At 39.6% G+C, this 27,459-nt stretch overlaps 1 protein-coding gene across 1 annotated transcript in view; it reads left to right on the forward strand.

Moving 5' to 3' along the window:
• The window catches only part of aifm4 (apoptosis inducing factor mitochondria associated 4), an 84,884-nt gene extending 65,780 nt beyond the window's left edge, over window positions 1-19,104 (forward strand). Inside the window, exons 17-19 of the mRNA XM_087977383.1 lie at window positions 5,212-5,287; window positions 5,386-5,490; window positions 14,001-19,104. Coding sequence (XP_087833509.1) covers window positions 5,212-5,287; window positions 5,386-5,490; window positions 14,001-14,034 — 215 coding nt within the window. The 3' untranslated portion in view covers window positions 14,035-19,104. The remainder of the gene's footprint in view (window positions 1-5,211; window positions 5,288-5,385; window positions 5,491-14,000) is intronic.
• The last annotated feature ends 8,355 nt before the right edge of the window (window positions 19,105-27,459 follow it).

Genomic DNA, 27,459 nt, shown 5'->3' on the forward strand with positions numbered 1-27,459 from the left:
GACCATGAAACCATTGCCGATTGTTGGGGAAAACCTATTCCGTTCTCTAATGTCCTTGAGGGAAGGAAATCAGCCATCCCTGGCTTTCATGTCACTCCAGATCCACAGCAACGTAGCTAACTCTTAACACAGAGTTGGGCAATAAATGCTGGCCTAGCCATTAACAGCTACACTTTGTGAATGAATAAAAAAAAACAGCTTGATATGGTAGACAATTGAAAAGGTTGTTTCCTTGGTTGAGAAATCCAGAACATGGTGCAGGCCTCAGAATAAGTGGTTGGTAATTTAAAACTTGGATAAGGAGATGTTTTTTCACTCCAGTTTAGTGAATATTTGGAATTGTCGATTTTGTGAAAAGTTGGAATTGTCTACCCACGTGTATTGTTTACATTCTGTTGCATTGGATAGATTTGGAATCTTAGAATCCCTGCAGTGTGGAAAGAAGCCATTTGGCCCATCAAGTCTTCTAACCTTCTGAAGAGAATCCCACCCAGTCCCCAGCACCCCATCCCATGTCCGTAACCCCACATTTACCATTGCTATTCCACCTAGTCACACATCCCTGGACACTACACAGCAATTCAGCATGGCCAATCCACCTAACCTGCACACCTTTGGACTGTGAGAGGAAACTGGAGCATCCAACGGAAATCAACACAGGCACAGGAAGAATGTGCAAACACCATACAGTCTTCCAAGGCTGGAATCAAACAGAGACCTCTGGGGCTATGAGGCAGCAGTACTAACCACTGAGCCACTGTGCTAAGGCTAGAGTAGAAAAAGTTTTGATCTCAGGGAGCCAAGGGATATGGAAAACATGGTGCTGAGCATCAGCAGAAAATCAGCCATGATAGTACTGAATGTTGAAACAGCCTCAAGGGAGGAGAAAGTGAGGACTGCAGACAGCCTCAAGGGGTTTACTTCAGCTCCAATTCCTTATGTTCTTATGCTTCTGCAGGTTACTGGGCCATCTGCATGGCTTAAACATAATAATCTTCCCGCTGTCTGCTGTTGTTTCATTCCACATTGGTTATCAGCCTCCTTTTGGTATCTCTTCAGATTTAAAACACTGTCCATCTTTCACTCAGTCATGATAGATAGATTAAAATGGTTTTCCAATGCATGAACAAGTCCTTTATTTTTTCCGACAAGCTAAAGAACTACCTAACATTTTGTCTATGGGGAAACAATCTCCTTTTCTTATTTGTTTACAGGATGTGGGTGTCACTGGCATGGCCAGCACTATTGCCCTTGAAGGTGGTGAAGAACCACCTTCCTAAACTTCTCCAGACCATGTGGTGAAGGTACTCATGTTAAAATATTGAGCACATATTAATCCAGGTGTCTCGAGGAGACTCTATATTAAAAGTCCATTTAAACCCCATTTAAAAATTCTTTCTTTAAAAAGTAACTCACATCTCTAGAAACGTGAAGAAGCATTGAATATAAAATCAAAGAGCAAGCAGGAGTTAGCCATACGCCTCCTGGAGCCTGCACCCCTCGTCCAGGTCATACTGATCATATATCTCAATATCATATTCCTTTGTTACCCCTTGTCTCTGGATGTCATTGGTAACTAGAAATCAATGTCTCTCTAGAACTTACTTAGTGCCTGAGCTTCCATGATCCTGTGACATAGATAATTCAAAGATTCACCACCACCTGAGTGAAGAAGTACCTTATCACCTCAGTCCTAAATTATTTTCCTTTTTTTCCAGAGACTGTGTCACTCCTTCTAGACTCTACAGCCGGGGGGGGGGGGGGGAACTATGCTTTCGATATCTACTCTATCCTTAAGGATTGTGTAAATTTCTAGGAGGCTGCCTCTCATTCTTCTTATCTCCAGAAAATACTGACCTAGTCTCTTCAATCTCAGAAATTAATCTGGTGAACACTGCATTCCCTCAATGGAAAGTACATCCTTCCTCTGACAAGGGAACCAGAACTACATCCAATATTCCAAATACAGTCTCTATACAATTGAAACAAGACTTCTTTGCTCCTGCACTCAAATTGTGTTGTGGTAAATACTAACATATTGTGTGCCTTCTAGTTTGCTCTTGCATCTGAATGCTAGCTTTCAGTGACATGAACAAGATCAGTTACGTCCCTTTGGACATCAACACTTTTCAATCCCTTGCCATTTAAGAAATGCTTTGTGCCTTCACACTTCCTACCAAAGACAATAGTCTCACACAAACAGATTATATTCCATCTGCTGTCATTTTTGTGCACTCATGTGGCCTGTCTAAATTCTGATGAAGCCTGTTTACAGCTTTTTCACCATTTACGTTCCCACCAAGATTTATATCAATTGCAAACTTGGAAATGTTACAGTGTGCCCCCATATCCAGATCATTTGATATGGATTGTGAACAGAGCCCAAGCATTGATTCTTGCAGTAGCCCATCAGTCACAGCCTGCCAACCAGTAAATAACTAATTTACTTATAGTCTGATTTCTGCCTGTTAACCTGTCTGAAATTCAAGCTGGTACATGGTAGATTATGTGCTTTAACATTGTTTACTAATTTCCTGTGTGGGACTTTATTCAAAGCCTTTGAAAATCCAAATGCAGTACATCCAGTGGTTGCCCTATTATTAACTTTGCTGGTAACAAACTGAAAAATCTCTATCAAGTTCATCAAACATGATTTACCCTTCATAAATCCATGTTGGCCCTGCCCAATTGACAATTATGCTGTAAATATCCAATTATCTAATCCTTACTAAAGGTTCTAGTATTTTCCCTGCTACTGAGTCAGGCTAACAGTCTGCAGTTCCTCTCTTTCTCATTTCTTAAACAACAGGGTTACATTCACAACTTTCTAATTTGCAGGCACCATTGCAGAATTAAGAGAATTTTGAAAGATGATCACATTTTTTTGTTAGACTTCTATGTAAATCTCTTTAATGGATTCTGAAGTACAGGAGGGTTTACAATTTTTAGTTTGGGAAGCTGAAAACGTCTAAACAACTGTCCTGTTGAGGTGGTAAATAGCATTTTTCTTAATGAAAACATTGGAAAATATTCTAAAGGAAGAACTCAGCAGCAACATTCACTGAATATTTTATTGGTGCTAAGTCACGAGGGGATAAGACTGAGAATTAGTATTGCAGTTTTAAAACAAAGCTGAAGAATGAAGAAATTTCAAATCCTATTGGAAGGATGTTGTGAAACTTGAAAGAGTTCAGAAAAGAATTACAAGCATGTTGCCAGGTTTGGAGAATTTGAGCTATAGGAAGAGGCTGAGTAGGCTGGGGCTGGTTTCTCTGGAGAATCGGAGGCTGAGGGGGTGACCTTATTGAGGTTTATAAAATCATGAGGGGCATGGATAGGGTGAATAGACAAGGTCTTTTCCCTGGGGTAGGGAACTCCAGAACTACAGGCCATAGCTTTAGAGTGAAAGGGGAAAGATCTAAAAGGGAGTTAAGGGGCAACTTGTTCACGCAAAGAGTGGTGCATGTATGGAATAAGATGCTAGAGGAAGTGGTAGAGGCTGGTACAGTTACAACATTTAAAAGTCATCTGGATGGATGTATGAATAGGAAGGGTTCAGAGGGATATGGGCCAAGCGCTAGCAAATGGGACTAGATTAATTTAGGATATCTGGTCAGCATGGACGAGTTGGCCCAAAGGGTCTGTTTTCATGCTGTGCTATGACTCTATGACTCTAAGTGGGTGGACATCAGCAATGAGCTATTTAATTGTTTTTCAGAGAAAACAGCCAGCACTAAGAAACTATTAGGAATACTGGAAAAGGATGTTTAGAACTTTAATGTACACCAAAAGTAGGAATATAATGTGGTGTCATTTTGCATGATATATTATCTTTCATTTTTGTTTCGTTGTTTATTTTTATACATAATGTGTTAACACCTAGGAAAGGCTCAGCTGTGTGTGTATGCTTGTGCTCTGACTAAAGTATATTTCTGAACTCTGTCTAAACAACCTTTTGAACTTCCAGTGTTAACAGTGTGTGTATACTTCAAAAGTAACTCAGAGGTTTAGAAATCCTAAGGTGCATTTAAAGGCCATGAAAGGTGCTATACAAATGGAAATCCCTCTTTCTTAGATTATGTCAGCTGAGTAGATAGCTGTTAATTTCTTACTATACTTTTCTCCTCCTCTCTATCCTCAAATACCATTCAGCCTCTAAATATTGTTACTTAGAGGAAGAGTTTCCCAGATATTTTTTGCAGCTGCACTTTCTTGTGTATGTACTTTAAACCCTATTGATGTAGTGGCATTGGTTGATTAGTTTTGAATATTTTGCAGTCACAGGAATTTTAATATTTCCATGGATTACATTGTTTACAGTACAAAATGCTGGTCACCTTAGGTTCACTTGGAAAATGGCATTTCTAATAGTCATGTTCTCTATCTTGTAATTTGAGAATGTTTGCATCAAAACCAAATTGAGTTCAGACCCCATGAGTTTATGTATTTGCTATTTCTGCTTTTGATGTCCAAAGCCCCAAATACAAATAATCAAATTAAAACAACCAAAAAACATGGAACACTGTTAAGCCGATGACTCCTCAAAGTACTTTTTAAAATGTTGCCTGCACTCATTCTATGTTTGAATGTTGCTTTGTATTTAAAGAACTTGTTAAGGTATTGTGTTCGTGATATGACAAAAGTGACTTTGGGGTCCTCCTTGTTTTTATGGTGACGGTGAAGGTTGAGGGAGTTTAACTACCTAAGTTGGTCTTGCAGAGAGCCAGGATGAATTGCTGGCCTCCTTCTGGGGAGGAACAGTGGCTCAGGGGTTAGCACTGCTGCCTCACAGTGCCAAGGACCCAGGTTTGATTCCACCCTCTGAGTTTGCACATTCTCCCCATGTCTGCATGGGATTCCTCCATTTTCCTGCCACAGTCCAGAGATGTGCAGATTTGGTGAATTGGCCATGCTAAATTGCCCATAGTGAGCAGGGATGTGTAGATTGGGTGGATTAGACATGGGAAATGCAGGGTTACATGGTAGGATGCTGGGTCTTGTGGGATGTTCTTCAGTGGGCCAAGTGGCCTGCTTCTACTTGTAGCGATTCTGATTCTGTGCTGTAATGACTCTATGATTTTATGGTACCACTAATTCCTTTTCGTGGAGATTGTTTTAGACAGTACAGAGTTACCCTTCAGTCAGCAATGCTGTGGGAGTTCAACAAGACAATCAACCTATAAGTTTTCTTGACATTGTCTACTTTGGCAGGTTATGGTGCAGATTTTGAAGAAGTTATAATTCAAGGCAACATGGATGAGCTGAAATTTGTGGCATTTTATATCAAGTAAGTTTTGCTGTGAACATATTTTTTAAAAAATCTAATTAAAGAAATGTGAAATTGGAATTACGTTCCTAATTGTAATATTCTGATTTCATTTTTAGAGAGGATAAGGTTGTTGCAGTTGCCAGTTTGAACTATGATCCTGTGGTAGCCCAGGTGGCTGAAGTTCTGGCCTCAGGAAAGACCATATCAAAACTTGAAGCTCAGTATGTCACTTTTAATAATGATCTGGGTTTAATGAAACTTGTTTTCTAACAATGAAAGAATATTTTCCTTGCTTTACCAAAATAAGGGCCATGACATTTTCCCTATAATTATAAAACCTTGACAAATAGGCCATAATTCTCAAAACTTTAAAGTTACCACTGAAGTTCACTCCTTTAAACATTTATATTGTTTCTCAATATCAGAACATTAGAATGCAATTCAGATATGTAATGTAATGATATTTAGGAAATTTTGTGCACTTTAAAATCTATAACTCAAGGATGAATTAAAACTACCAAAGCACATTTGCACAAAATTATATTTTTGCCATGTGTTTAAAGTATAGTTGAAAACAATTTTATTTTTCTCTCTCTCTCTCTCTCTTTTGCCCCGACTACACCTGTTATGTTTCTGAATTCTGCTGTTTAAATTTTATTCATCTTGGGTGCTTTGCATTTGTAGCAATACATAACTTGGCAGTGCTTCCATTCAGTTACTAAATGGGTAAAACAAAAAATCCAACAATGAAAGGAGAATTTAAAGAGCACAAGAATCTTGTGCATGCTTTCAAACAGGAGAAATGGTAGCAACTTTAAGACAAAATCATTTTGTGAGGTGCAAACCAAAATAATTCTCCTGCTATTAGTATTTGGGTTTCTATCTCAACACAGAATCTTTGAGAATTTTCACTTCATATCTGATGCACCTCCACTTCAGCCAAAATGACCCACTCACTGTGATTAGGAAGTAAACTTTGAGAAAATGTTTGATAGACAGCATGGAAAGACATTTGTGTTTGGAAGATAAAAAAGTTGATTATGGTATCATAGACCAGCATTTTGTATTCTGAAAATACACAATTGGTCAATGATTTGGATGTGAACATAGGAGGTAAAGTTAGTAAGTTTGCAGATGACATCAAAATTGAAGGTGTAGTGGTCAGCGAAGCAGGTTACCTCACAGCACAACGGGATCTTGATCAGATGGGCCAATGGGCTGAGGAATGGCAGATGGAGTTTAATTTAGGTAAATGAGAGGTGCTGCATTTTGGAATAGCAAATCAGAGCAGGACTTATCATGGTAGGGTCTTGGAGAGTGTTGCTGAACAAAAAGACCTTGGAGTGCAGGTTCATAGTTGCTTGAAAGTAGAGTTGCAGGTAGATACAATAGTGAAGAAGGCGTTTGGTATGCTTTCCTTTATTGATCAGAGTATTAAGTATATAAGTTGGGAGGTCATGTTGCAGGTGTACAGGACATTTGGAAGATTGCGTGCAATTCTGGTCTCCTCCCTATTGGAAGGATGTTGTGAAACCTGAAAGGGTTCAGAAAAGATTTACAGGGATATTGCCAGGGTTGGAGGTTTGAGCTATAGGAAGAGGCTGAATAGGCTGGGGCTGTTTTCCCTGGAGCATCGGAGGCTGAGGGATGACATCATAGAGGTTTATAAAATCATGAGGGGCATGCTTTAGGATAAATAGACATGGTCTTTTCCCTGGAGTGGGAGAGTCCAGAACAAGAGGGCATAGGTTGAAGGTAAGAGGGGAAAGATACAAAAGGGACCTAAGGGGCAACTTTTTCATGCAGAGGCTGGTGTGTGTATGGAATGAGCTGCCAGAGGAAGTGGTGGAGGCTGGTGCAAATTACAGCATTACAGTATATGAATTGGAAGGGTTTAAGAGGGATATGGGCCAAGTGCTGGCAAATGTGACCAATTTAGGTTAGGATATCTGTTCGGCATGGACGAGGTGGACCGAAGGGTCTCTTTATGTTTGTACATCGCTCTGACGCAATGATCAGTATTTATATAAAAAGATATAGAAATGTCTGTCATCCAGAACCCATTGTATTGAATCCATGGAAATAGTTCATTTATGCTACTTGCTTCATGTGTAATTATTTTAATAAGAGTAAATCTAAATTATTAGTTTTGGGGCTATGTTTTGAAAATGTTCACTAACCTCTAAGCTTGTAAAAGACTTTTTGAAAATGGGATTAATATTTTATTTTGCACGAGTAGTGAAATGCTAGTTTTGTGGAAATGGGATGATGCATGGAAATGACTGTGTAGATGTTTTCTTCCAGCTGAATTTTCCTATTATTTGGCAAGGAATATTTTTTGAGTGTCATTGTGCCCTGTCCACCATGGCCTATGCTGACTTTTCTCAGGCAATCTTCCACTCTTCATCTCATGAATTGTCCAACTGGTCTCTTCTGCACCCATTTTGTGAAATCGTACAGCAGGAGAGGTACAGGTAATCACTACATTAGGACTTTTGAAATATTGTCATCTGTGGCACCAGATTTAAACCCCAGCTCCATGGCACTTCAGGTGCTGTGAATCAGGAACTGGCCATCATAATGTGGCATTCCACTGTTGCCCCTGAGGAAATGGCCCAATAAGGCAAGTTAGCTCACCACTCTGTGGACAGAGACTTCAAAGGGATGGTGGAGAGGAGGCCAATTCTTTTTCCCACTGGCTGACCAGTAAAGCTGTGCTACCAGACTCAGAAAATCTGGACCGATCTAGCAGTCGGATCAGCGCAGTATCCATGGATTAAAAGAATTGCACAGCAACTCATAAAGAAGGTACATGATTTCCTGTGCTCCACAAGGGCAACGGCTGCCACTTTCTCTCTGCTGCTTCCCACTCACAGGACACCACTCACTGACTCTGTCATACACCTTTCACCACGGCTTTCAGTATTACATACACCATTTCCACTCGACAACTCTTGGCCAAGTCATCCTGCTCGCTGCACTTTCTACTCGTGTACTGGGAACATTTTTATCATCTCCCCTCCCCTTGCATCATCACAAGTGTGTTCTTGTATCCACTTCCATCACATTGATCCTCCTTTAGTCTCATTGCAAGTAAAAATGCCTCACAAACAGCCTGAGGGGGTAAGGCCACTGAGGCTGGTCGGGAGGGAGGGGGGGGGGGAAGTGGGGTGGGTAGGGAGGATGTGTGAAGGGGGACATAAAGTTTCTCATCCCAAATGAGAAAAAGATGTTAGATTTGGCCAGAGAAGAGCACAAGAGCTCACATGGAAACACCGAGACCTCTATAGACAAGTTTCGTGTGCAATGCTGCATTGCTCTTCCATTCCCACCCACACTTCCTCATTGTTAACCTGCAGAAGCATTTATCCCTTTTCTTCAACTAATTCCCCCATTCCCTAATGCAAACACGAGCAAATTGCTGCCAAAAAGAGGCCAATATCATTCTACCTCCACCTTCGAAAGAAGTCACTCAACTCTCAGAGGATGCACTGCAAAAGCTTTCACCTGTCCCTTCCACCAGTACACTTTCACCATAGTGGGTTCTTAATCTAGATTAGAACCAGCAGCATAATCTGCTCAGTGCATCACATGTTAAAAACTGGTTGAGGGAGACACTTATAGGACTGCCAAAGATCAATACCTGCTCGTCCAGTCAGAAGATGATTCTCTGGTCTTTGCTTTTAATAATTTCATCAAAATATAAGGATGAGCAGAGGAACAGTATAGTGTTTTGTCAGAGGCAGTCACTGGACTGGAACGAAGGCTGGAGGAATCCATCCAAGTGACCTGTACCATGCTGGTTACAATGTGCTGCCTCCATTGCCAGATTGGTGACCACCATGCACAGCTAGCTCCAGACACTCGGTGGGGATCTGCACTCCATTCTCTAACCTTGGGTGCTCAGTGTAAACAATAAGGTGAGAATGGAGATAAGGGATCTCAATCTCACTCCAGGTACCCTTTTCTCACAGGGTGTCAGATTGGTGCCAGCACTTACCCATAGCGAGGGAGGACCTGAATTCAGATAGCCTCCTCTCAGGACACTGGATAGGTGCCTGGCCCATCCATCGCCACCTTGGCTGTGTTAGAAAAGCCAGCAGAAGTCCAAGCTAGGCTGACCGAACCTGCATCCACGCAAGACATTCTCAGAAGGCTTGTGTGCTCCAGACCCAACTGCTCTGAGTCAAGCCCTCCCAAGTCTTCCAGGCCAACTACAGAGCAGGCTTCCACTCTCCCAGCTGTGGAAGTCAGGACTGCACTAAGATGTAGTGGGAGAGAAATGAAAAACAATCTTACAGAAGGCACATCAGTGACATGGGAGATTTGTATATTTAAGTAACCTTGCACTTTGTGATTATTTGTTGACTTGCACTCTTAAAATGCGCTGGTGTCTTCATTGCTGTCAAATGTGATGATGCCTTACCCATTTGAGAGGTGAGCAGTCATTTCTGACATTAAAGGGATGAAATAATTTGTAATGACCAAGCCTTAGTGATCTCTCTCAAGCAACTGACTCCTTCACTGTAGGTAGTATCCGTTATCAGGGATCCTTGAATTGTGATGTTGATTTCTGTAGCCAAAACATGTGCTGACTGAGGCCTTAAAAGTAACCTAACTTTAACAGCATGTGACATTAATACCTTGTCTCAGTTTCTGCTTTCTCCTTTATGTTGAGTAAGACTTCTAAAGTGTAGATATGTGGAATTAACTAAAGATACAAAATATTTAATTATTTGGACAAAAAAACATTTATTTAGTAATTGGAAAGTTCAATACTATTACAAAAATAACCAGGTACACACACATTTTAGACGGACTCAGGGATTGTTTGCAAAATAACCAACCAATAATTGCATAATTAAAAGGAATTTCAAACTTAGCTCATTTCTGCCAGAGGTGAGATTTAATGAGGCTCTGCCTGGCTTTTCTCACTCAATGTTCTCATGGATGTTCCTCCTAATCAATGTCCTGATCCTCATCTTCATCTTGACCTTCAGAAGATTGCTGTAGATCCTAATTTCCTCTGTATTGAGGACATACACCCATTGTTGGTTCCAGTGGGGAAGGTCACAGCATGCCACAATGATGCTCATGAACCCTTTCTGAGCTATGCTGCAAGGCCTTGTCAAGGCAGCCCAGGCATTGAAACCATATTTTAATAGGACCAATGGACTCTTCCACAATGGGCCTGATGGATGCCTGTACTTTAGTTCTGCATCAATTTGAAGTTTCAAGGAGGCCATTATCATGCTTTGATCTTGAGTTCTGAGGCATGTAATCCTACCTAAATCCAAAGCCAAAGTACTAATGCTGTAATGGGGGAAGTGAAATTCTGGCATTAATCCATTAAGACCAAAGTCCCTCCCAAGAAAAGCCAGCCTTGAATATCACAGATCATGGCTTCCATATTTGCAGTAAAGCGCATGAATGAAGCAGCTCCAAAAGGATGTCTTCCAGTATCAGGTATGAAATGTGTTTCAAAAGTGGTAAACCCAGCTGAGACTTTTAATTTAGCATCTGAATAAATTTGTTATCTGACATAACAACGAGGCAATTAGTGAAAGCCATGGAACGATCATGATTGCTTCAGTCCATAAATTTTATTGTTAATTGCAAAAATAATGACTTTGATTATCCCTGATCAGTCATGTCACCTATCTGCCATCAAATTGCAATGTATTTGCCCCTAGCAAGGCCTCAAGTTCAGAGAATTATACTTCACCCCCAAAGGAAAAAAAAAAGTCACTTACTCTGCCCACTCTGCATGTAGCAGCAACTGTTTTGTCTCCTTATTGAGCAGTTGATTTTAGCAGGCCTGCAGGACTGATCATGGCCCAATTCCTGGATTGAAAAGGCATGGATCCCATGACTCAGCTAGGACAAAGTGCCTGCCTAAATGTGGCCAAAACCCTGGACTTGAAAAGGACAAGCTTCTTGATTGAGTGTAGCACTATCTACTGACTGAATGCTGTTTCTCTTGATGCCACTAAGGAGTAATCCCTATTTACTTTCAAACATGGTCATTTGGTTGAAACACATGCAACAAGTTTGCCATGTGAGCCACTGGCAGTTCCAAAATTTTGACCCAATGACAGTGAAGGAAAATTGGTATAGTTCCATCAAGTCAGGTGTGTGGCTTGGAAGTGAATTTGCATGTGGTGGTCTTCAGAAACATCTGCCTAAGGCTGGAATCAAACCCAGGTCCCTGGTGCTGTGAGGCAGCAGTGCTAACCACTGAGCCACTAGGCAACCAGATGATATTGAGCTTCTTTAGTGTTATTGGAGCTGCACTCTTCTATGCAAATGGAGTGTATTCCATCATTTTCCTGATTTGTGCCTTGTAGATAGTGTGCAGAAATGAAAGGGTGGGAGGTGAATTACTAATGGCAAGGGTGAAAGCAACAGAGGGACAGCAGAATTGGGAGCTGCATAGAAAGAGTCATACAGTGCGGAAACAGGCTCTTCAGCCCAACTCATCCATGCCAACTAGGTTTCCTAAATTGAACTAGCTCCATTTTCCTGAGTTTGGCCCACATCCCTCTAAACCTTTCCTATTCATGTACCTGTTTGAATGTCTTTTAAATGTTATAATTGTATCCACCTCTATCACTTCCTCTGGCAGATCATTCCATATATACACCACGGTCTGTGTGAAGAAGTTGCCCCTCAGGTCTCCTTTAAATCTTTCTCCTCTCACCTTTAACCTGTGCCCTTTAGTTTTGGACTCACCTATCCAGGGAAAAAGACTTTGGCTATTCACTTTATCTATGCCCTTCGTGATTTTATGAATCTCTATAAGGAAGCCTTTCAGCCTCCAATGCTCCAAGTCCAGCCTAATCAGCCTTTTTTTTTATAACTCCAGTTTCAGTAACACCCATGTAAATCTTTTTTTTTGCACCCTTTCCAGTTTATTAACAGCCTTCCTGTAGCAGGGAAACCAGAATTGTATGCAGTTTGCCAAATATGGCTTTACCAATGTCTTATATAGCTGTAACATGATGTCCCAACTCCTATACTCGGTGCTTGTACTGATGAAAGCAAGCATGTCAGACACCTATTTCATTACCCTATGTCTTCTGTGACTTTCAAGGAACTATGTACCTGAACCCCTTGGCCTCTGTTCGACAACACTCTCCAGGGTCCTACCATTAACTGTGTAACTCTTGCCCTGGTTTTCCTTACCAAAGCACAACACCCTATATTTATCCAAATTAAACTCCACCTGCCATTCCTTGGACCACTGACTTAGTTGATCAAGATCCCATTGTACTCTCAGATAACCTTCTTCGCTGTGTACTATACCACTTAATTTACTATTCATGCCACCTATATTCTCATACAAATTATTTATATAAATGAGTCGAATTTAGCTAATAATCATAGAATCCTACAGAACCATTCATCCCATCGAGTCTTACTGACCTTTTGAACTGCATTTACCATGGTTAAACTGCCTACAAACCTGCACATCCCTGGACACTACTGGACAATGTAGCATGGTCAATCCACCTAACCTTTAGGATTGTGGGAGAATACTGGAGCACCCAATGGAAACCCCCCCCCCCCCCACACACACACACACACACACACACACACACACACACACACACACACACACACGGAGAAAGTGCAAACACCACTCAAGACTAGAATGAGATGCAAATAAGATAGTCATCACTCATTAGTGAGATTCTGAATTCACTCTTTAAACCTTAAGTCAAAAATTGGAAATTCTTTTCTCAACATTGAGAATCTGATTTTTGAATTTGCCTAACTCTCTTGCTCTTGTTATTGCCACTCAAGGGTTTGGAATTTGATATTTATTCAAATTGTTTTCATTAGTGTTAATTCACCAGCTCCCAGCAGGGAAAGATAATGGCAGGAATTCAATCAATCAATGCCACCAATTGCTATCCAGTCTCCACATTGTGCAGTCACAGCATATTATGGTAGTGTAGGATTGTTGTTTTCAGCCTTCAAGATACATGCAATTTTATGTCATTTGTTATAGCATAAACCGTTTAATAAACATTGACATGAAGGATAGACAAATGAAAACAATATTTTAATAAGTATTAATGTACTTCAATACATTTAGTTTTATTATGTTAATTAATGCCATCTTGTATGATATTTTATTGCCTATTTTACTCTTGGCCTTACATTTTGTAGTACATTCCATGGTGACTGCTAGCTCGAAGAGAAATCCTGTGACAAACATTGCTGTTGGATGTATGGGGATGGTGGAGAAAGCACATTCATATTAAATCAAGATTGGGCTCTCACAAAAGAGCCCAGGTATTTCTCCTGACTGAATGGACAGAAAACTATTCTTCATTACAGACTTGCAGCTCAGTTTAATTGTGTTTTCTTTCCATGTGAAGTGTCCATGTCCTATGTCTAAGCAGAATAGGAAAGGGAACTGCCTTCTCTACTTCTAAATTTTCTTTGGTCTGACTCTGTTTTCTCATTCCATCTGTTATTGAGAAGATTGACTGTGGCCATGTGATGATGATCTTGTTGGTTCATTTTTATAAAATGCCAAATTGCTATTTGCTAGCTTCCCAAAACTGCAACTAAAAGTGGCATATCACAACGTGTTAACTTATAAATTCAAATCCGTTTACAAGAAATCAATCCACTTTCCATCCTGAATTGTGTTTGTTGTTTTGATATAAATGTAGTGTAAGGTGCATTTAACTGAAGTATTTATTTATCTTTCTAACAGGGATAAGCAAATGCCATGGCTTCAGTACATCTGATTCAAACATCTATGCTTCAAGTGAACCTCTCTTAGAATCCTGGTATAAAGGAAGTTTTGTAACAGTTGATTGACTTTCCTGATATATTTTATTAAATTTATATTTTGAAACATTGTATATTCCTCTGGAGAATGCAAAAAAATAATTTGAAATAGCGAACATTGTCTGTAGTTTAATTTTTACTCTGTTGGATAAACTGAAATGTATAGAATTAGTGTAAAAATGCAATAGCATTTTCATTGATAACTACTTGTTCTGATTCTACTTTTATTTCCATAATTGACACCTGGTCAAAGAATGACTAGTAGGAATTTGAATGCATAACTAATCCTCTGGGAAGCTATATGCAACTAGTGATAAACTCATTACATTAGATATGCCATTGAACAGAGAAGGACTAGTGAGAAGGGTATTGGTTTTGCTTTAATGTGGAAAAAGATGCACATCAACATGCAGCTAATGTCTGTCATAAAACATTGATTCTTAAGAATTGATTGTTGTGGAATCATTGAGATGTACAGCACGGGAATAGACCCACCGGTCCAACTCATCCATGCTGGCCAGATATCCTAAATTAATCTAGTCCTACATGTCATAACACTCTAAACCATTCCTATTCATATACCCATCCAGATGCCTTTCAAATGTTATAATTACCACTTCCACCACTTCCTCTGGCAGCTCATTCCAAGCACGCACTACCCTTTGCATGGAAAAGTTGCCCCTTAGGTCCCTTTTAAATCTTTCTCCTCTCACCCCAAACCTATGCCCTCTAGTACTGGACTCCCCCAACCCCGGGAAAAGATATTTACTCTATGCATGTCCCTCATGATTTTATAAACCTCTATAAGGTCACCCCTTAGCCTTCACTCCAGGGATAACAGCCCCAGCCTATTCAACCTCTCCCTAAAGCTCAAACCCTCCAACCCTGGCAACATCTTTGTAAATCTTTTTTGAACCCTTCCAAGTTTAACAACATCCTTCCTACACAAGGGAGACCAGACCTGCACAAAGTATTCCAAAAGTGGTCTACCAATGTCCTTTACAACTGCAACATGACCTCACAACTCCTATACTCAATGCTCTGACCAACAAAGGAGAGCATACCAAATGGCTTCTTCACTATCCTGTCTACTCTGTGACTCCACTTTCAAGGAACTATGAACCTTCATTCTAAGGTCTCTTTGTTCAGCAACACTCCCAGGACTTTACCATTAAGTGGAAACGTTCTGCCCTGATTTGCCTTTCTAAAATGCAGTGCCTCACATTTATCTAAATTAAACTCTATCTGTCAGTCCTCTGCCCAATAGCTCATCTTATCAAGATCTCATTATACTCCGAGGTTATCTTTTTCACTGACCGTTACACCTCCAATTTTGCTATCATCTGCAAACTTACCAACTATACCTCCTATGTTCACATCAAAATTTATGTAAATGACATAAAACAGTGGACCCATCACTGATCCTTGTGGCACACCACTGGTCACAGGCCTTCAGTCTGAAAAGCAACCCTCTGCCACCACCCTCTGTCTTCTACCTTTGAGCCAGTTCTGTAACCAAATGGCTAGTTCTCCCTGTGTTCCCTGTGGTCTTACCTTGCTAACCAATCCATCATGAGGAAACTTATCAAATGCCTTCCTGAAGGTCCATATAGATCATGTAAACTGCTCTGCCATCATCAATCCTCTTTGTGACTTCTTCAAAAAACTCAAATAAAACTCAAATCGTGGGCGGCATGGTTGCACAGTGGTTAGCACTGCTGCCTCACAGCGCCAGAGACCCGGGTTCAATTCCCGCCTCAGGCGACTGACTGTGTGGAGCTTGCACATTTTCCCCGTGTCTGCGTGGGTTTCCTCCGGGTGCTCCGGTTTCCTCCCCCAGTCCAAAAATGTGCAGGTTAGGTGAATTGGCCATGCTAAATTGCCCGTAGTGTTAGGCGAAGGGGTAAATGTAGGAGAATGGGTCTGGGTGGGTTGCGCTTTGGCGGGTCGGTGTGGACTTGTTGGGCTGAAGGGTCTGTTTCCACACTGTAAGTAATCTAATCTAATCTTAAAAAAAAAAAGTTAGCTGGACATGATTTCCCATGCATAAAGCCATGTTGACTATCCCTAATCAGTCCTTCCCTATTCAAATACATGTAAATCCTATCCCTCAGGATTCCTTCCAACAACTTGCCCACCACTGATGTCAGGCTCACCAGTCTATAGTTCCCTGGCTTTTCCTCATCACCTTTCTTAAATAGAGGCACCACGTTAGCCAATCTCCAGTCTTCCGGAACCTCACCTGTGACTATTGGTGTTACAAATATCTCAGCAAGGTGTCCAGCAATCACTTCCCTAGTTTCCCACAGAGTTCTGGGGTACATCTGATCAGGTCCTGGGGATTTATTCAACTTTATGCTTTTTAAGACATATAGCACCTCCTCCTCTGTGATATGGACATTTTTCAAGATGTCACAATCTAGTTCCTCACATTCTGTTTCTTCTATGTCCTTCTCCACAGTAAACACTGATGCAAAATACTCATTTAGTATCATCCCCATCTCCTGGGCTCCACACATAGACTACCTTGCTGATATTTGTGGGACAATATTCTCTCCCTAGTTACCCTTTTGTCCTTGATGTATTTATGAAATCCATTTGGGGATTCTCCTTAACCCTTTTTGCCAAAGCTATCTCATGACCCCTTTTTGCCCTCCTGATTTCCCTCTTAAGTATACTCCTACTGCCTTTATACTCATATAAGGATTCACTCGATCTCTGCTAACTAAATCTGGCATATGCTTCCTTCTTTTTCTTGACCAAAACCCAATTCTTCTAGTCATCCAACATTGCCTACAACTACCTTGCCTTTCACTGTAATAGGAATATATTGTATCTGGACTCTCATTATCTCATTTTGAAAGGCTTCCCATTTTCCAGCCATCCCTTTACCTGCAAACATCCGCACCCCAGCCTTTCTCCAATTTAGAACTTTAACTCTTAAATTTAACATAAGTTTAAACTTAAGTTTAAATTTTAAACTTTAACTTTTCCATCACTATTTAAAAACTAATAGAATTATGGTCGCTGGCCCCAAAGCGCTCCCCCTTTGACTCCTGTGTCACTTGTGCTGCCTTATTTCCCAAGATTAGGTCAAGTTTTGCACCTTGTCTAGTAGGTACAAGGTGCTGAATCGGAAAATTTTCTTGATCACACGTAACAAAATTCCCCTCCACCTAAACCCTTAACACAATGGCAGTCCCAGTCTATGTTTGGAAAATTAAAATCCCTTATCATCACCACCCTATTATTCTTAAAGATAACTGAGAACTCCTTACAAATTTGTTTCTCAATTTCCCACTGACGAGTGGGAGTCTGTAATACAATCCCAGTAAGGTGATCATCCCTTTCTTATTTCTCACTTCCACCCAAATAACTTCTCGAGATATTTTGCAGGAATGTCCTCCCTAAATACAGCTGGAATGTTATCCCTTACCAAAAACATCACTCCCCCTCCTCGTTTGCCCCCCCCCTTCTATCCTTCCTATAGCATTTGTATTCTGGAACATTAAGCTGCAGGTCCTGTCAATCCCTGAGCCATGTTTGTGTAATTGCTATGGTATACCAGTCCCATGATCCAAACCATGCTCTGAGTTCACCTGCCTTCTCTGTTAGGCTCCTTACATTGAAATCAATGCAGTTTAATTTATCAGTCCTACCTCATTCTCTGCTTTGTTCCTGTCTGTCCTGGCTGTTTGACTAGCTCATTTTCCCAACTGTACCAGTCTCAGACTGATCTCTTTTCTTACTATCTCCCTGGGTCTACCCCCTACCCCCTGCCATTTTACTAGTTTAAATCCTCCCAAGCAGCTGTAGCAAATCTCCCTGCCAGTACATTAGTCTCCTTTCAATTCAGGTGCAATCTGTTCTTCTTATACAGGTCTCAAGTGGATGTATTCCTATGCTTTGCTCTCTCTCCATGGTATTTTTGATATTTGTTAATTTCATTCAGAAATTTGAAAGAAATCTACATTCAACTTTTGTAATGTAGATGTATCTTCAATCCCAATGAAAAGGACATAAACATCAAAAGTCAGAATTTTACCACACTCAGGTCCTGTTTTGTCTGGGTAGCTCTCAGCAGAGGCAACATGTTCAACAATCCATATTTTTCATTTGCACCTATTCAACATTTACTTCTCTCCCAGTTTACCATCCGTAAGCCCTTTGCTTCCCTTTCTCCACCTCCCCACCCCGCCACTCTCTCTCTCTCTCTGTCTCTCTCTCTCTCTCTCTCTCTCGTCTATTCACTTATTCAGGTCACTCTGTCACCACACACACCTGCACCCCTCCTGCCCTCGTCATCAGCATAAATGCCTCAATTTTTCATCTGCTTTCAGTTCTGACAAAGTTTAATTGATCTCAAAATATTAACTCTGCTTTCCCTGCACTGATACTGCCAGACCTACTGAGTTACTCTAGCACTTTCTGTTTGTTCTCCAGAATCTGCAGTATTTTGTTTAATATTTAGGAATTCCTTTTGTTCCAAAAACATTATGAAGGCTTGATTACTTGAATAAAAGAAAGAACTATGGATGCTGGAGATCTCAAACAAATAAAAAACAGAAATTGCTGGAGAAACTCAGCTGGGTTGACAGTATCTGTGAAGAAGAAATACAGTAACACTTTGAGTTTAGTGACCCTTCTTCTGTTCTTCAGAACAGAATATTAACTATTTTCTCTTCAGTGATACTCCTAAACCTGCTGAATTTCTCCAGCAATTTCTGTTTTTTATTTGTTTGATTGCTGGAACTCTGAAATAAAATCTATGAATTGTGAAATTTGCTTTATCAGCAATTGTGTGTTTTGGGCAAGTGCTTTGGATTTGTAGTCATCACAAATTCTGCATTTTCTGTTTTTATTTTCTAAAGTCCATTTTGAAGTTGTTTCCTCTCACTTTTCTGTGACATTACTTTACAGATCCATTCAGTGGCTTGTCAGTCTATTGGATGAACTTTAGCTGCACATTGAGGCAATTGTTCTGTTTTTCCTCATGAAAATTAAAACAATTAGTGCATTCATTGGAAGTAGCATATAAATCTGGTGGGTTTTTTTTGGTTGAGATAGAAATCTGATATCTGAGGTTTGAGCACATGCTACATTGCTGCAACATCCATCTTTGGGCGTTCACAATGAAAGCTGGGAATCAGTTCAAAACATATGTCAACAAGAGAGTGACCTCCCAAGTTAACATTACTGCCTTCTCCCTCTAGTATTTTTGCACTGCATATGTGATGCAGCCGTTCATTTTTTCAATACCTTAATCCGGTGGATACAAGAAAATTTCAGCTCTTGTCCATTTTACTAAAACAAATTGTCAGAAGTTTATTTTCCAAGCAAAATAAACATTTTGACCATTTAAGCAGTTGACTGTATTTAATTAAAGTGGTATTTTCACAACCATTAATAATACGTTTTTGTAATTTCAGGTGAAAGAAACAAAGTTATGCTGGTTTATGATTTTTTAAATTGAATCTTCCTGTTCACTTTTAAAATATTTTCTGTTTCAGTTTCTGATTTCAATAAAGCCAATTATAAATGAAAAATTTTTTTTTTGTAAAATTAATTCTGAAACTATTTTGCCCCCTGGTGTTAGTATTTTCCATTTATTCTGGTCATTAAGTTGAGGGGCTAATTTTCCTCCTCTTAATGTTATTTTGTTCAATAAATAGAATGCATCACTGTTGCATGTTGCATAAATAGAGATTTACCATTGCCACTAGAATTTGAACATTCCTCATGAATATTTTCTAAACAAACAAAATAATGCAGCTAAAGAATATCCAAGCTTTTAGTTTTCATGGTCCATCTCATTGCAAATTCATGAAATTTAACAGACTGCCATTAAACTTGTTGAATTATAGTTCATAATATGCATATGTTTTAAGTTTTGGATAGAAACAGGACTGGTTCATGAATGAAATAACAGCACATAAAATCAGACCTTTTCAATTGAGACAACACAACCAGGAAAATAAATATAAGAAATAGGATACAGTTATCTGCAATTTGTGGACTAAATTGCTAATGCGTGATAAAAAACGAAACAACTGTAAATCTGAAATCTGAAATAAAACCAGAAGTTTCTGGAAAAACTCAGTAGACCTGGCAGCATCCAGGGAGAGATATAAGGGCTAATGTTTCAGGTCGAGTGACCCTTCCTTAGAGCTCTGAAGAACCAGACCTGAGGAAGGGTCACTCAACCTAAAATGTTAATTTTGATTTCTCTTCACAGCTGCTGCCAGACCTGCTGAGCTTTTCCAGCAATTTGTTTTTGTTGCTAATGTCAGATATTTGTAAATGATACTTGGACTGCTGTTAGCATTCCTCAAAGTTCAAATTTTGTTGCTTAAATGTGGATTTGTAGATTTGGTCATAGAAGAGATGTTGTACATAATAAAGTAACTTGTAACTTTGTACATTGTCAGGGTTGGATGATGACTTGGTTGCCTCTATTCAAAACTGGTATGTTCACATAAAGAAATTTGCCAAATAATCAGGAGCTGAGAACTGAGGGAAAAAAAAAAAATTCCTGTATGAGAGACATGAAGTGGTCCTTGGCAACTCCCAGAGAACTGTCGGTCTCACCTGTGTTTCAGGTAGGGTAGAGTGAAATGGTTCACAGATGTGTTCACTAAATAGGATCCTAGAAGGGATACAGCATAAAAGGCAGCCTTTTGTCTTATCAGGTCTGTGTTAGTCCTCTGCAGCATCAACTCATCTAGTGTCATTTGGCACAGTAGCCTTTCCTTTTACAGACAGTGATTGTATTCTGTTTTGAAAAACTTGATTGTGACCATCTTCATTGTCAGTGGGTTCAATATCTGTTGCATCATGACACTTTTTGTTTATTATTTGGCTTCCTTGGTCTCCACCCTATTGCAGACCATCTTCTTTGTTTCTCCTCCCTCTTCCCCCTTCGATTGGCTTAGAAGCTCAGACATTGCTTTATTTTTTTCAGTTCTAATTGGTCATTAACATGAAGTGTTTGCTGTTGTTTCTCTCCATAGATGTTGCATGACTTGCTGATTTTTTTCCATTTTTTGAGTTCTTGTTTTGAATTTTATTATCTGTTTTACTAGCTTTTTCACCCAAGGTATGTCTTTGAATATCCCGGGAGTCTCTGTCCCTTAATCCACCTGCTGTCCCCCACTCACTTGTAACTACAGTTTCTTGAGTAACATCACCTCATACTTGCTGACTTTGAATTGTATCAGTCATACAATATATTTAACAGAGGCAGAATAGAAGGGGAGTCCAAAACTAGAGGGCATAGGTTTAAGGTGAGGGGGGAAAGATTTAAAAGACACCTGAGGGCAACTTTTGCACATAGAGGGTGGTGTGTATATGGAATGAGAATCCAGAGGAAGTGGTAGAGATGGGTACAATTGCAACATTTAAAAGACATTGGGACAGGTACGTGAATACGAATGGACCAATTCAGTTCAGGAAACCTGATCTGCATGGATGAGTTGGGCCGAAGGGTTTGTTTCTGTGTTGTATGACTCTGTCAAGAGACTTTTTCTTATGTTGCTGTTGCTTCTTTTGCAAATTACCTTGAAACTCTGCCCTCTGGTTCTCAATCCTTGCACTATTTTGAGAATAGCTTCTCCCCATTTACCTTGTCCAGATCCCTCATGATGTTGTATACCTTGTATCAAATTTCACCTTAACCTTATCTTCTCATAGACTCATACATGTTTACATTTCAGAAGGAGGCCATTCGTACCTCTATGCATATGTTGGTCAATAAAGGTCTGGCTACACTAATCCCATTATCCAGCTTTTGGCAAAAACTCTCCAATTATTCTACACAACTTAAATTCCTCATCCCTGCAACCATTCCTGTGAATGTTTTCTATACCGTATCTAATTCCCTCACATGCTTTATGAACTGTTGCATCCAGAACTGAAAAATAACAGTTAAGAGTTACTGTTGAATGCTTTTCACAGCCAGGTATTGGAAAAGTTGGTGGTTGTTGAATAGCAGGGCAGTCTTCAGACAGAGGGAAGAAGACTGAGGGGAACATCCCATTTAGTGGAATACTGGACACATCTGAACTAATAAAAACCATTTATGGGGAGAAATCAATTTAAAGAATAATCAAGTAAATTATATTCTAATGTTGCCATTAATGTAATGAAGATATTGATGATAACATTTTAATTTGGAAAATATATTTATAGCCGCCAGGCGGCAGATTTGGCTGCCAAGCAGGTAAACTGCTTGTTTTTATCTATTTTTTTATTTAGAAGAACAAGACATATATTAGATCCGGTGGATGTATGGGAAATGTTGTAAGGGGGAGGTGGTGATTTGGTGGTACTGTCACCAAATTCGTAATCCAGAACCCCAGGTGATGTTCTGGGAATGTGGATCTGAATTCTACCATGACAGATGATAAAATTTAAATACAATAAAAATCTGGGACATAAAGCTAATCTAATGGTGACTACATAACATCTATTGTCCATTGGTTGTAAAAACCCACCTGGTTCACTGATATGCTTTAAGGACAGCAATTTTCCTTCCTTCTGGCATACATATGTGGCTTCAGACCCACAGCAATGTGATTGACACCGAACTGTTATTTGGGCAATTAGAGATGAGTAATAAATGCTGTACCAACCAGAGATGCCCACATCTCAAGAACAAATAAAACCAATGTTATGGTACAAATTGATACAGTGATGAGGGGATGTTTCTGATATATGATCAAGAATCAGATGATTAACTTAATTTTATTAATCTTTCATCAGTATATGATAAAGTAGACCTTTATTTGAACATATGCTGATCCTTAAAATTTACATTTTTTTTTAGCACCATAGTCTTACCAGACCATAGGGCTGCTCTTTCATTAGAGAGAAATTGCTTGTGGTTGTTTAACCTGAGGATTACCATGCCTCCAGCAAGAGGAGAGATTGAGAATGAAAATCCTTCATGGTGTCCTCCGCTCATTTTAGGATTGAACTTGTGCAGTGAATTAGGTAGGGTACAGGAAGCATTCATAAAAATGGTTTCAGGTATGAGGAATTTCGGTTATGTAGAATAATTGGAGAGGTTTTGCCAAAAGCTGGATAATGGGATTAGTGTCGCCAGATCTTTATTAAAAGTCATACAACACCAGGTTACAGTCCAACAGGTTTATTTGGATGCACTAGCTTTCAAAGTACTGCTTCTTCATCAGGTGGTTGTGAAACAGGATCATAAGACATAGAACTTATAGCAAAAGATTACAGTGTCATGCAGCTGAAATAATATATTGAACAAACCTAGATTTATGATATATTTCAGCTGCATGACACTGTAATCTTTTGTTATAAATTCTGCGTCTTATGATCCTGCTTCACAACCACCTGATTGAAAAGCAGTGCTTCAAAAGCTAGTTTCTCCAGTAAAATCTATTGGACTATGACCTTGTGTGATTTTTGACTTTGTCTCCCCCAGTCCAACACCGGCTCCTCCAAATCAGATTTTTATTGACCACCTATCCAGACAACTGAGCTAACTGACATCCTGTTATAGTAGCAGGTCATTTGGTCAATTTCATCTAATCCTATGAAAATATTCATTTATTCCTTCCTCCCTCCTCTCTGTATCTAGTTTCTTGGCACCTATGATATTAATGTCAACCACTCCATATGATAAAGAGTTCCAAATTTTAACTAGTTTCTGTGCAAAGGTAGTTTTCCCAAATTCCTTGTTGGATTTATTGACTATTTTAATGCCTCAGGTTTGGGTCATTTCTACCTGACATACAGCAGTTTAATAGCAATGATGTTGCTGTGTATGATATTAAGTTCATTTGAAAAGTTATCAGATAATTTTGGGCCCTCTTGTGGCACAGTGGAGGACCAGGTTCAACTCCCACTTGCATTAGAGGTGACTCCAGATACAGAGTAATGTATCACAATGCTTAAAGCAACGTCCAATGATGTTTTGAAATATAATTGGTCACTGGCGTAACTGATGACTGCTGGAGCTGCCATTAGACTTTAGAATATAAAAAATAGTAAACAGTCACAAAGTCAGAGAAAACAAAACATTTGCATACTGCCACTAATTTTCTATTGAGCCTGTGCACAACATCTTTTTTTGATAGATAATCCAACTATACATTTTTCACTGAAACCTTTTCCTCATTCTGCTTATTTAAGAGTTTTATTGAGATTTAAAGAATCCAACAACTTATTTTTAAGGTATACATATCATATGGAATAATTTTCATTTTAATAATTAAGTGAGAATTTTTTTATAAATGATGTATTGCTTACCTTGTGTAAGTTTCAAACATCTCAGTCCCTTACCTGAGGTGCATGAAGTACAGACATCTAGAATTAAGCCTGAAGCTATTAGGTTCACAATGTCATTAAAATATTTACACTGATGACCCATTTCCTGAGGGTTGGTGAGGTGCCTGCTTGCCTTTGAGTCTCCTTTAGTATCTCCCTTTGATATTTTTCAGGATGTAGGTATCACTGCAAAGGTCACCATTTGCTTACCATTTCCCATTGCCCTTCAGAAGGTGATGATGAGCTACCTTCTTGAATTGCTGCAGTCCATTAAGTGCTGGTACTCCTATATTTAGGAAGTGAGATCCAAGATTTAGTTCCAAATGAATGTAGTTCCAAATCATCATGTGTGTGGCTTAGAGGGAAACTGGCAGATGCTGAGTCCCATTTGTCTGTTGCCTTTGAACTTCTAGGTGGAAGAGGTTGTGAGTTTGGAATGTACTGTCAAAGGAGCACTGCTGAGTTACTGCAGTTGCTATAACCAGGTAGGCATTGGGATTGACCTTCCGCTTTTCAACCTGATCTCAGTCACTTTCAACAAATATTTTTATTTCTTTTTAAACATGCACTAGTATACAAATGGGTCAGGCTTTTATCTTCTACAGTGTAGAAGAGCAAGAGGTAACATGATCCAAAGTTGGAAGTGTCGTTGATAGTATCGAGGGCTACTGCAGGCCGCAGCTCGACATAGACAGGATGCAGAGCTGGGCTGAGAAATGGCAGATGGAGTTCAACCTGGATAAATGCGAAGTGACGCATTTTGGAAGATCGAACTCAAATGCTGAATATAGGATTACAGTCAGGATTCTTGGCAGTGTGGAGGAACAGAGGGATCTGGGTGTGCAAGTACATAGATCCCTCAAAGTTGCCACCCAAGTGGATAGGGTTGTTAAAAAAGCATATGGTGTTTTGACTTTCATTAACAGGGGGATCGAGTTTAAGAGCCGTGAGGTTTTGCTACAGCTTTACAAGTCCCTGGTGAGACCACACCTGGAATATTGTGTCCAGTTCTGGTCGCCTACAATAGGAAAAATACAGAGGGTTTGGAGAGGGTGAAAAGAAGGTTTACCAGGATGCTACCTGGACTGGAGGGCTTGCATTATGAAGAAAGGTTGAATAAGCTCGGACTTTTCTCTCTGGAGGAAAGGAGGAGACCTGATCGAGGTATACAAGATAATGAGTGGAATAGATAGAATCAAAACCCAAAGACTTTTCCCCAGGCAGGATTGACTGGTACGAGGAGTCATCATTTGAAAATGTTAGGAGGAAGGTATAAAGGAGATGTCAGAGGTAGATTCTTTACGCAGAGAGTTATGAATGTATGGAATGCATTGCCAGATGTCGTGGTGGAAGTAGAGTCATTGGGGATATTTAAGCGACTGCTGGACATGCACATGGAAAGCAGTGAGTTGAGGGGTGTGTAGGTTAAGTTATTATATTTTACATTTGGATTAAACCTCGGCACAACATCGTGGGCCAAAGGGCCTGTTCTGTGCTGTATGTTTCTATGTTCTATGTTCTAAATATATAAGGTCCTGAGGGACCTTGTAGAATAAATGTGGAGAAGATATTTTACCTTCAGGCAGATTGTAGAACTATGGATCACTGTGGAGTGAGATATTTCTCTCAGAGGAACATGAATCTTTGGAATTCTTTTCCTGAAAAGCTGGTGGAAGCAGAGTCCTGGAATATTTTTAAGGTAGAAGTGGGTAAATTCTTGGTGAGGTGAAGGGTTTTCAGGGGTATGTGCAAATATGGATTTGTGGTTACAATCAGAACAACAATAATCTTATTGAATTGCAAACCAAGGTTGAAGGACTGAATGGCTTACTCTTGCACCTAACTCATATGTATTTGGACACTTCAGTTAAAAAATGTAGTTAACTAGACCAAAATGAAACACCAACTACAAGTTTTCATGAGTGAAAATAGAAGGCATAATCTTGCAAAAGATAATAAAATGTGCATAAAACATGCATGCAAATAGGTAATGAGTTTTATAAACACAGACAGGAAAAATGAAAACTATGGAGTTTAAAGTCCTTGAAATCCTTTGGTGGTAGATTTTTAACCCAAGACCATAGTTTCCAGCAGTGACAAGTTTGTATTTTAAGTTCTCAATGAATGGTTTATCTCTCAATTTGCTTTATCACTGGGTGCTTCCTTTCAAGATGATAAGGGAAACAGAGTACCAGAAAGAGAGAGTTTTCAAATTCTTGATTATGAATCCATTTTCCTTCTCTCCTCCTTGCTCCAAAGTAACCGTTGAAATAGGGTTCATTTGCAGATTCCTATGTCTAGCTCCATTGTCTCTCCAAACAGGATATTCCACAGGCAACCTTTCATATCCAATATGCGAAATTGTCATACAAATTTCAACAGAAGATGTGAATTTCTTGCTGTGGACTCAATTGCCTGATTTTGATGTCTTTAGATAAAATTATAATTTCAGAATAGATGGTTTTGTTTATTGCATATTGGACTAGCCTCAATCTGTGATCAGGTGATCAGGACAGCCATTTTAGCTGGTACCTGTCCTTTTTTAAAGCCACTGAAGGTAATGAAAGATCTCAGATATAATAGTCAGATGATCAAAATTTGATAGTCTATCATTACACGTACATCTTGAATATTTTATGCAATGCTGCCATTGCACACTGGTGGTGGAGTGAATGAATGTTTAAGAAGGTGGACAGGTCAATTAAGTGGGCTATTTGGTCTGGGTGATGTCGAGTAGAGTTAGAGCCATACTCATCCAGCAATTTGTGAATATTTTATATTCCTGATTAGTTCCCTCTACCTAGTAGACAGGGTTTGAGAACTAGGAGGTTTGTTAATTCACAGTTTCCGACCTGGATTTGTATCCATTATTTGTCTGATTGTTCCAGTTCAGTTTCTGTCAATAGGAACCCTCAAATATTGTTAATAGGGTTTCAGTGATGACAGTGCCATTGAATGTCAAAGGATGACTTTTGATTCTCTCTTGTTGCAGATAGTTATTGTCTGACATAATCCACGACATGGAAAGACTTTTGTCATTTATCACCCCAAGCCTGAATGTTGTCCAGATTTTGTTGCATATGGAC

Source organism: Chiloscyllium plagiosum, unplaced genomic scaffold (genome assembly GCF_037043375.1).
Source record: "Chiloscyllium plagiosum isolate Xiang-an unplaced genomic scaffold, Cpla_swu_hap1 HiC_scaffold_31, whole genome shotgun sequence".
Taxonomy (NCBI): domain Eukaryota; kingdom Metazoa; phylum Chordata; class Chondrichthyes; order Orectolobiformes; family Hemiscylliidae; genus Chiloscyllium; species Chiloscyllium plagiosum.